Consider the following 12,029-nt stretch of genomic DNA (forward strand, 5'->3'; position numbering starts at 1 on the left):
GGAGAATACTATGTGAAACTGGCAGGTGGTGCCTGAACTTTTCTAGTAAGAACATTTTTTGCTACAATGTCCACTACCGAACAGGTCAATTCTGTATACAAAACCAGGAACAAAGGATTACATAAGAAACCTTTATTTACAAATGACAATTTGCATGGTTCCATGTTTATCAAATTAAGTTCAGAAATCATTATTTATACATATGTACATTACTTGACAACCCATAATTTAATCCCTTAAATAAGCTTAAAATTGTGCTATAGACATTTTCAAACAAATTGCTTCTGAAATGGCAATATCTTGCGCAATATTAAATATTTCAGCAAGTTAAAGCAATTTCTAAATCAACAGTACCATGAGCCACAAATTCACAATGAAATAATTAAATAACAAACCTTAACATCTTTAAGTCACAGCATTTATTTTTGGGCCATGTGTTCATTTAGAAAAAAAACCCAGCATTGTTTCTAAAATTAAGCCATTTAAATTGACAGACTTGATTTGCGCAAGTATTTACAGCATTTTGACCTGAATTAGTTTTGGATAAGGCACAAGGAGAGAGAAGACAACTTTGACATTGAAAAAAAGACAGGAACAAATATTCACAACCCCTACTGCTAAATACACCCCTCCCTCCCTGACACGTCACTGAGTTGCTGACTGATGCAAGTTCTAAAGTGTTTCAACAGTAGTAGTACACAATTAACAATTCCAAATGCACTCATGTTTTGAAAATGAACCTCGGTATATCTATTCTCCTTTAGTTACCCCTGAATCTAAAAGGGTCATTTCACAGTTCTATGAATTGGACCTTGATAAGGAGCTCCTCATAAGCAATGGTTTTAATCAGTGCTGATAATAAATTAACGGTAGGTTGACCTTTAGAAAGAGCAGCCCCTCCATGTTTTCTAGTAATGGCATGGGCTGATTCAGAGTGCAGTTCACACTGGCTGTGCTGAACAGAATCTCTGCTGGGACAATGCTGGGAGGGCAGCCCACGTAGCGGACAGCAACTTTGGCAAGGTCAGGCCACAGTAACTTCTTCAGGTTCCAATAGTCCAGTGGATCACAGCTTTGATCAAGTATGTCCTCCTCCAAGTATTCCAGCACTGCCAGCTCTGATGATTTTGGCTTGTCCTCCTGTTTTATCTTGTGTCTGATGTCATCCATGAGTGCCCAGAGGTTGTCCTTGTTGTTTGAGGGAGAGCCATTTGATGACGCTGGGACCTCTCCACCACATCCGTTGGATAGTGAAGGCTTTGTCTCAATTGAGGTAGAAAGGGACACCTGAAGTTCACTGATGAGGTCTTGTTTGCATTGCTCCGCCTCTTCCTCCGTGAACAAGGAAGCCTTGTACCGCGGGTCCAACATTGTCGCCCAAGTGTACCTGGGGTTGCGTAGGGTTGATGACATCCTACTCACCATCGCTTCCTTCAGAGACTTGAGCATGTTGTCGATGCCCATCGTCTCGTCGAAGAGCATGTCTATCTTTCGGTTGAGGATATGTATCAGTGGTATGACTTGACCCAGAGTAGCAGTGCGATTGCTCATCTCCCTGCAGGCCACTTCGAAGGGCTTCAACGCATTGCACACCGACTGCATCACTTCCCATTGGTCGCAACTGATCATTTCCCTGAAGTTGCACTCTATCGACATCTCGTCGACCGCTTTCTTTTGTTCCACCAGACGTTCAAGCATGAAGAAGGATGTCCTCCATTTTGAGGGAACGTCCTGGATGAGGCAATTTTCAGGTAACTGGTAAACCTTCTGCAGTTCAGCCAACTTTTCCTTTGCTTTGTCTGAGCGATACACTCGCTCACAGATCTTCCGAGCGATGCTGAGAAGGTTCTGAACCATCCTCTGACTCTTTATGGCTTCGCTCACAATTAGGTCTATGGTGTGTCCAAAGCATTGCACGATGACATGGTCGTTGTCCTCCAGGACGTTTGCAATGGCATTGTTGTCGGTTACAGTAAATCCTTTCTTCAGCCCTAAGGAGCTGATCCAGGTGTCCCAGAAGTATTCGAGCTGCTTCTGTATATTGAGCATGTCATGGTCACAGTCTATCTGTGACACACTGAGGAGAGCAGAGCAGTGAAAGTCCTCGCCCTGAGGTCTAACACATGATTCGTATGAAACCCAGTGGGCAGTAAGAGTCAGAAATTCCCGAGTCTGGCTAGTGACCCAGATGCTTGTTGTGAAATGGACGATACCACTCTCAGCCTCTTTCAGGTGTGTGAGAACAACCTCCTTCACCCTCTCATACATGTCTGGTATGGCAATGCTGGTGAAATATGAAGAGGAGGGTAGAGAATATTGAGGTTGAAGGTACTCCAGTAGTCGGTTCAAACCAGTGTTCTCTACTAGGGCTGATGGCTGAAGATCCAGTGCAAGCATTTCGGCAACGAGTTTGGTGATTTTTTTGGCAACCGGATGGTAGTCATCAAATCTTTCACAGTTTTCGTCATACACAGAAGTGTCCATGAGTTCGTGTTTAACGTGAATTTCAGCAGACGGCACATCACCTGAGATAGTACTGTTACTTTCAAGAACATTTCCATGAAATCTCTGCATGTGCCTAAATAAACAACTAGTTCCGAGGTTTGTCGTCTTTTTGCCCCGACTTATTGTGCGGCTACAGTGCAAACAAACCACCTTAGTGGGATCGGAAGGGGAAATAGAAAAATGATTCCACAACTTTGATGTCTTTTTACTGAACACAGAGTTATGTGGCTTTTTCTCTTTAGCGGGGCTGTTAGTCAGTTTGGCTGGAACAGCCTCAGCGGCAGAAAGAATAGCGTAGGGATGAGGTGAGGAGTCCTTATCATTTGTACTTTTTTGGTTTTTGAGGACATCAGGGTGCCTTCTCATTAGATGCCTCATCAAACAGCTGGTTCCGAAGTCGCCCCGTTTCCCCCGGCTGATGACACAGGGGCAGTATCGACAGAGGGCTTTAAGCTGATCCCCTGGAGAGACGATGAAATGGTGCCACACTTCGGATTTCACCCGTTTCATTATTTTTTTGTTTTGTTGGAAGATTGAACTTGCCGGATCCTCTTTCAGGCCTGAGCCCTCAAGGGACAGATCGCACGGTGAGGAAGGTAAAGGAACATCCTCATCTCGAAGTCCAAAGTACAGATTGAGGGAGGAATCCTGTTCCAATTGGTTTATTGTGTTAGACTCCTTCACATCCATGCTTTCATCTTCGTTATGGGGCACTTCGTCAGATATTGTTTCTGGGGAGGATGGAGCGAAGAGGGATTCTTTTTTAATGTCCACTACTGAGTCCTGATGCAGCTGAGAGCGAGACAATAGCGTTGGTGGGTTTGTATATGGTGGTGGGATGTTGGAGCCCTGTCCATTTTCTTCAATGACAATTTCTCTGTGGGCTCTCCACATATGGCGAATCAGACAGCTAGTGCCCAAGTCCTTTCCATTTTTACCCCTGCTAAATTCATTCATGCAGTGTATACACACTGCTTTGGAACTGTCAGCAGGTGACAGGTAGAAATGCTTCCACACAGCTGATCTTCTACGAGAACTTGAGTTTTTAGGAGTTGCAGCGAGGCGCTCAGACCCACCTCCATCCATCGCTTCTTCATGGTTGTTGTTGGAATGTAAGGATGAGACTGTGCCAGTGTCGTTTTTGGCACCCTGTTCTAGTTTTGGTTCGAGTTTTGGTAACACTTCTTTGGATGATGATATATCAGAGCCCTCTGCTGAAGAGGTGGACGGTGAGGAGTTCTTTCGTGCGGCGGGAGTAGTAATGCTAGCTGCCAGGCTTCCGTTATTTGAGGGGGATATTACCGATGAGGCAGCAGAAGCAGTCAGAGTATTTGAGGAGAGGTCGCCATCTTGTAAAAGCACAGTGGGGTGAGCCCTTCGTACGTGCCGCATTAAACAACTTGTACTGAGGTCCTTCTCGTTCTTACCTCGACTGAACTCTTTCATACAGTACATACAGATTGCTTTGGTACTATCACGTGGAGATATGCAGAAATGGTTCCAGGCAGGGGATTTCTTCCTGGGATTAGCATTAGCGGGACTTCTCATGGATGACAATAGGCTTTGAGTGACAGCATCCATCGCAACATCATAAAGAGTGCTTGTGTACCCACTAAGCATACTACTGTAATCATCTGTATTGTCTCTAGTAACAAAGGGGCCTACAGAACTATCATATGATAACCTTTCATCCTCTTGGGTCCCCTCCTCCATACTATTTGGATCCTCTTCCTCAATATGTTCAGATGTGTCATTTTCTATCTTGACCTCAGTGTTTAGATTTAGGCTTTTGTTTGAAATGGCTGGAGAAGTAGGCCTAAGAGAATTAGGTTTGTCACACGCCTCACCTGTTTCATTGACAGACCCATTCATTTTAAATTGTCCATCAACCTGAGAAATAGATAAATTGTCTGGTTCCTCCTCGTGAATTGAAGCCACAGGGGAAGAGTCTTTAGCCAGTGTTTTAGATGGACAGGAGGCCTTTGCATCTGCAGTGTCATGGGGGGCAATGCTGTATGATTTAAACACGTAGCCATCTTGCCCCTCAATTTTTAGACATGTTCCTTTCGCCTCTCTTTTCTTGTTTTCTATGCCATTAGTTTCTGAATCTACTACATCTTCTTCACTCTTAAGAGAGAGGTCTTCCTCTCCATCCATGTTAGCTGACCAAAGTTCTGCGAAAAAATGAAATTCTGATGCAGCTTGACAAAAGTTAATGAGTCATGGGTGTAAGAACATTTCTCACACCAACGTTTCAGTCTGTTTGTCCAGTTCAGAAGGAGCAAGCTTGTAGTCCATTTTCTCCATTTACAAATGTGTCAAAGTTTCCACCTTTTTTAGTAGGATCTGGAATGAGAGAGAAATTCAATAAACATCAATATTTCAGCAAATAGCAGATAAAAACAAGTTGACAGACTAGAAACTGTTTAACAAGTCAGGCGGCAACCCAACGGACCTCACATTACCCTTAACAGATGTGTTAGGTTATATTATATATTAGACATGCTTAGCAGTACGCCAGTGTAGAGCAGGGGTATTCAACTCTTACCCTACGAGCTCCGAAGCCTACTGGTTCTGTTCTACCTGATAATTAATTGCACCCACCTGGTGTCCCAAGTCTAAAACAGTCCCTGATTAGAGAGGAACAACAAAAATGCAGTGGAATGGGCTTTGAGGTCCAGAGTTGAGTTTGAGGAATGTAGAGTGATACTAGCCTACCATTATTTAGGTGGTACCCCACCTAAAACATTTTAATTTAAATGGGTTTCAATGTTGGTGCGCATTGCTTCCAGCAATGATTTTAACTTTGGGGTCGTTTAAGCCCCCTCTATGACAAAATGTATAATCTGACATTAAATTGTGACATTTTATTCATATTCAAAGTAGGTATGATGATAATTTAATGTAATTATTTCACGAGTATAATTTCCCAATGTATGATTGAAATATAGCCTAGATCACAATACATTGTTATTGGTTATCAAATTAATAATCAGTTTCATGGTTGCCACAGTAAGTCAACTTTATTTTATTAGCAACAATGCCTTTATAATTAGCCTACAAATAAAACTGCTTATTGCACATTGAGTGTTCATTAAAATTAACTAACCCAGAACAAGAAACAAATGGGGAATTAATCGTTATTCATTCAGCCACCAGCAAACCACAACAAATGTTCCACCAAGATTGTAGCAACTAGACATAATTCGATTTTACAGGTGATCGGACCATATTTATGTCTGGAATCTAGACAAAATAGCTACCGCAGTATCATACTCGTTTTCTAGCTTGAACGTTATCCAGTTGGATAGCTAACTAGCTGGTTAGCGTGAAAGCTAGCTAGCTACAGTAGCCTTATTTCCTGATCCAACGTTAGCAAGCTGGCTACTACTTTTCCGGGTAGTTAGCTAACGAGCAACATCCAGGATTAAGGTGACACATTGATTTGCCTTAAAATAGTAGCTATTTCAAACTCTACTCATAATTTGGAGCCCATTTAGGTAATGCCAAATGCTAACTAACCTAGCTAGCCAGCCAAGTTAATAACAATGTTAGTGTCAAGAGGCTAACTAGGTATCACATTAAACCTAGCTACACAAAAACAAACAATATACCACACACACGGGTTTCTAAAACAGAAATCTGAAACCATAATTTCACAAACCGACTAGCCTTTCAACTACATACATGAAGCAGCCTATTTATTAATTGGCGACAGTGTCCGATACAGTACAGACCCTGGTCGTGCCAGCAAGCTAAACCACACAGGGCATAACCTGCCTGGTGAGACAGAACCAGATCGTGCCCTGGTAATGGAACAGACGGACCAACCGAATCAGCCCAGAACATTACTCACGACGTTATTTGGAGAGAGAAAAAAATAGACTCCTGGAAATCATATTAGACCAAGATAGCATACATACCTTGAAATCGTGGTTTATGTTTCAGTTACTAAACAGTTAAATACGACACATTTGATTGATCCGGGGGGGGATTACTTCATTGCTTTGTCTCCTAGCAGTTCACATTCAGTTGAATCAGGTCCACACAGCATCGGACGGAAGGAACACGCTTTATGATGTCACTGGGTGGAAGGGTTTTCCAATATGGCGGCAGGGACAATAAAATACGAAACATTCGTCGGTATAACAACACTTCTTAATAGATCAAAACGTGAATTACTTCTTGACAGACGTCATTGTGCATTATTAACATTGTGTGCATATGCCGTCGCCAATACACAGACACTAATCAATTTTACCAACGGTGTTGTTTGTTTTCCTCCTGTTATCACTGCTCTTACATTTTAACCTTAACAACGGGGTTTCTTGACCTGAAGGGTCTCTCACAGGGGCACTGAAACCATCACGTTGGGCAAATGATTTACACAACAAAACTCGACACTTATGCATATGAACACTTAACTTCTATAAGCACAGGCAAAACAAATTGTTATAAAAGGCTTGCTGTCTGAGAACAATGTGAAATCTAAATGTTACTATGTGTGGAGTGAGTCTAAATTTAGACACTGTCTCAGCCAGCATGAAACTCAAATCAAATGTGAATTTTAACACAGACCAAACTTTGAACAAATTACTAGGCTACATGTATGTAAATCCTCATGCTTGCTTTGAGGCTTCACATGAAGGGGAAGATGGGGTAAAGGATGGTGGCTAGTTTACTAAACTTGATCTGCATAACATTCCAATACCAATAGACATACCTTTGTATGCCTCCTCATCTGTATACCTACAGACAAAGGTGAGCAGTTCAGTCATCTGCACTCAATACAGCTAGCCTTCAACATATTCTTATAGCCTACATATTCTTACCTCTGTTGATTGATATCCATTGAATTGTGTCCATTTTCTGTTTTAGAAAGATTTGCACAAATATGAAAAGATAGAGGGTATCATCATAAAACAATAGGAATTTAGATACCAGGGACAAACCTTAAATTGAGGAGATCTTTACATTTTTCAGTTAAGTGCCTGCACCTGCTGTCCTTTCAAATCCAAATGTTTCAGTTGGGCAGTTAGGTTCCTGCGAGAACTAATGAGGTTCCTCAATGAACCCCAACAACAATGGGTTCTTGGAATAACCTGTTCCTATGGGTTCTTGGAAGAACCTTTTGGGGACAAATTTAAGTGCCAAGAACCCTATGGTTCTGAAGAACCCTTGTTGAACCCCTCATTTTTAGAGTGTGGCCGTTTGTTAACCATTGAACATTTTTGAAAGTTTCCTGTCTGTGTAAGTGGGCATTCCCTCTCTCGCGTGAGCATGCTTTCCCACGTGAGCTCATGGTTCCTCCATAATATCTCACACAAGAGAGGCAACAGCTGGCTCAGAAGTATTTTTGTTTTTATTATGATCCCCATTAGCTGTTGCGAAGGCAGCAGCTACTTTTCCTGGGGTTCACACAAAACAATAAACATGACATATTACAGAACATTAATAGACAAAAACAGCTCAAGGACAGAACTACATACATTTAAAAACGAAACACAGCCTACATATTAATACGTACACACAAAATATCTAGGTAAAATAGGGAAGAGGCGTTGTGAGGTGTTGCCTCACTTTTTTTAAACCAGGTTTGCTGTTCATTTGAGCAATATGAGATGGAAGGGAGTTCCATGCAATAATGGCTCTATATAATACTTTATACTATCTTGAATTTGTTCTGGATTTGGGGACTGTGAAAAGACCCCTGGAGGCATGTCTGGTGGGGTAAGTGTGTGCATCAGAGCTGTGTGTAAGTTCACTATGCAAACAATTTGGAATTTTCAATACATTAATGTTTCTTATAAAAATAAGAAGTGATGCAGTCAGTCTCTCAACAACTCTTAAAAACTTCTTATGGGTGCAATCCCGTTAACGGGATCAATATGACAACAGCCAGTGAAAGTGCAGGGCGCCAAATTCAAAACAACAGAAATCTCATAATTAAAATTCCTCAAACATACATGTATTTTATACTGTTTTAAAGGTAATCTTGTTGTTAATCCCTCCACAGTGTCCGATTTCAAATAGGCTTTACAGCGAAAGCACCACAAACGATTATGTTAGGTCACCACCAACTCACAGAAAAACACAGCCATTTTTCCAGCCAAAGAGAGGAGTCACAAAAAGCACAAATAGAGATACAATTAATCACTGACATATGACATTCATAGGACTTAATGTTACACAATACATGTATGTTTTGTTTGATAAAGTTCATATTTATATAAAAAATCTGAGTTTACATTGGCGCGTTACGTTCACTAGTTCCAAAAACATCCAGTGATTTTGCATAGCCACATTGATTCAACAGAAATACTCATCATAAATGTAGATGAAAATACAAGTTATACACATGGAATTATAGATATACCTCTCCTTAATGCAACCGCTGTGTCTGATTTTTTTTTTAAACTTCCGGAAAAAGCAAACCATGCAATAATCTGAGAACGGCACTCAGAAAACAAATAAAATTAGAGTCAACAGAAATCAGAAATAACATTATAACTATTCCCTTACCTTTGATGATCTTCATCAGAATGCACTCCCAGGAATCCTAGTTCCACAATAAATGTTTGATTTGTTCGATAATGTCCATTATTTATGTCCAAGTAGCTACTTTTGTTAGGGCGTTAGGTACACAAATCCAAACGCTCGTGCAGTTCCAGCATAACGTCGGACAAAAACTTTAAAAAGTTATATTACAGGTCTTAGAAACATTTCAAACTACGTATAGAATCAATCGTTAGGATGTTTTTATCATAAATCTTCAATAACGTTCCAACCGGAGAATTCCTTTGTCTGTAGAGAAGCCATGGAATGCAGGTCGTAAAAAAAAAAATCCCTGATGCTTCCTTTACTGGTGTCAACATTCTGTAAGGATCATCGCTGGAGACGAGAAGCAGGTACAGGGAGTGAATATGTAATGAAACATGGACATGAAATAGAACAGGACCAGCGTATGGACAGAGTGTGTGATGTCAAAAAAGCAGAACATCTTTTTAGTATGGACAGACCTCTTCAGACATCTTTACAATAATTTAATCTACATTGCCCTCTGTAATTATTGGAACAGTAATGCATTTTTTCTTATTTTGGCTCTATACTCCAAAAGTTTGGATTTGAAATCAAACAATGACTATGAGGTTAAAGTGCAGACTGTCAGATTTAATTTGAGGGTATTTTCATAGCATGCAATGACTACATCAAGCTTGTGACTCTACAAATTTGTTGTATACAAATATCATACCCCCCAAAATGCTAACCTCCCCTGTTGTTGTAATGCTGAGAGGTTAGCATGTCTTGGGGGTATGATATTTGTGCATCTGTCTCACTCATCATTATTCACAACTCATTCAGGATTATCCTTAATCATGGTAGCATCCACATTAATGTAGAAGTGTTAAGAAACATATTTGATTCTTATTTAAAAAAATAAGTGGCTTGAAAATGACACAATACATTATTTACCATTAATTTCTATTGGGAACAAAATAATCGGAAACATAACCAAAACAAACAGCAAATGCATCCAACACATGTGCAGAGTCACATGCTTGATGTAGTCATTGTGTGCTATGAATATGGGTCCAAATACTTACATTTTTACTACTTGAATACACATATAAGTGAATTTGTCCCAATACTTTTGGTACCTTAAAATGGGGGAACCATGTACAAAAAGTGCAATAAATTCTTAACAGTTTACCCGATATGGATGAAAAATACCCACAAATTAAAGCTGACAGTCTGCACTTTTACCTCATAGTCATTGTTTGATTTCAAATCCAAACTTTTGGAGTATAGAGACAAAATACAAAATAAAGGGCGCTGTATATGTTTTGACCATGACAGTTTACAATCTAAGGTAACACCAAGTCATTTAGTCTACTCAACATGTTTAACAGCCACACCATTCATTACCAGATTCAGCTGATGTCTAGGGCTTAGGGAATTATTGTTCCAAATACAATGCTCTTAGTTTTAGAGATGACCAGGACCCGTTTATTACTGGCCACCCATTCCAAAACTGACTGCAACTCATTGTTAAGGGTTTCAGTGACTTCATTAGCTGTGGTTGCTGACACGTATACGGTTGAATCATCAGCAAACATGGGCACACAGGCTTTGTTTAACAATGCCAGTGGCAGGTCATTGGTAAAAATAGAAAAGAGTAGTGGGTCTATAGAGCTGCCCTGCGGTACTCCACACCATATATGTTTGACATTAGAGAAGCTTGCATTAAACAAAACCCTCTGAGTTCTATTAGATAGATAGCTCTGAATCAACAACATGGCAAGGGTTGAAAAACCATAACACATAAGTTTTCTCAACGACAGGATATGATCAATAATATCGAAGGCTGCACTGAAATCTTACAGTACAGCTCCCATCATTATTAATTTTTTCAACCAATCATCAGCCATGTGTGTCAGTGCAGTACATGTTGAGTGCCCTTCTCTATTAGCATGCTGAAAGTCTGTTGTCAATTTGTTTACAGAGAAATAGCATTGTATTTTGTCAAACACAATGGTATCCAACAGTTTGCTTAGAGCTGCCAGCAAGCTGAAAGGTCTGCTGTTAGAACCAGTTAAGGCTGCTTTACCACTCTTGGGTAGTGGAATTACTTTGGCTTCCCTCCAGGTCTGAAGACAAACACCTAGACTCAGATTAAATACATGACAGATAGGAGTGGCAATAGAGTCAGCTACCATCCTCAGTAGCTTTCAATCTACAGTAAATTGTCTATGCCAGGAAGTTTGTCACTATTGATGGATTACAATATTTTTTCCACCTCTTCCACACTAACACAATTAAAATTTACAATGCTTTTATTTCATTATTAGTTATTTTTATGCATGAACATGATGGCTCACTGTTCATTGGTGGCATTTCCTTCCTAAATTTGCCCACTTTGCCAGTGAAGTATTCATAAAAATAGTGAACATCACATGGTTTTGTGATGAATGAGCCCTCTGTTACACAATACATGTATGTTTTGTTCAATTAAGTTCATATTTATATAAAAAAGTCTCAGTATACATTGGCACGTTATGTTCAGTAGTTCCAAAACATCTGGTGATTTTGCAGAAAGCCACATCAATTTACATAAATACTCATAATAAACATTGCTAAAAGATACAACTGTTATGCATGGAACTTCAGATACACTTTTCCGCAATGCAACCGCTGTGTCAGATTTCAAAAAAGCTTTACCGAAAAAGCACACCATGCAATAATCTGAGTACAGCGCTCAGAGACCAAAACAACCCAAACAGATATCCGCCATGTTGTGTAGTCAACAAAAGTCAGAAATAGCATCATGAATATTCACTTACCTCTGATGATCTTCATCAGAATCCACTCCCAGGAATCCCAGTTCCACAATAAATGTTTGTTTTGTTCGATAATGTCCATCATTTATGTCCATCATTTATGTCATTTATGTCCTTTCTTTCGTGAGTTTAGCCCAGTAATCCAAATTCATGATGCACAAGAAGACGAAAAGTCAAAAAGTTCCG

The 12,029-nt window shown here is 40.1% G+C and overlaps 1 protein-coding gene across 1 annotated transcript; it reads right to left on the bottom strand.

Moving 5' to 3' along the window:
- Positions 1-117: 117 nt before the first annotated feature.
- Positions 118-6,848, bottom strand: LOC110490156 (zinc finger, BED-type containing 4). Its single transcript, XM_021563366.3, has 2 exons — positions 6,429-6,848; positions 118-4,851 (listed from the first exon to the last, which is right to left on the bottom strand). Exon 2 carries the CDS (start codon positions 4,660-4,662, stop codon positions 847-849), a length of 3,816 nt encoding a protein of 1,271 aa, XP_021419041.3. The 5' UTR covers positions 4,663-4,851; positions 6,429-6,848; the 3' UTR covers positions 118-846.
- Positions 6,849-12,029: the final 5,181 nt, after the last annotated feature.

Source organism: Oncorhynchus mykiss, chromosome 15 (assembly GCF_057628025.1).
Source record: "Oncorhynchus mykiss isolate SJ-2025 chromosome 15, ASM5762802v1, whole genome shotgun sequence".
Lineage (NCBI taxonomy): Eukaryota > Metazoa > Chordata > Actinopteri > Salmoniformes > Salmonidae > Oncorhynchus > Oncorhynchus mykiss.

Bases quoted from the DNA above. Each gene is read 5' to 3' on its own strand.
- LOC110490156 (XM_021563366.3), bottom strand. From the start codon at position 4,662: ATGGATGGAGAGGAAGACCTCTCTCTTAAGAGTGAAGAAGATGTAGTA.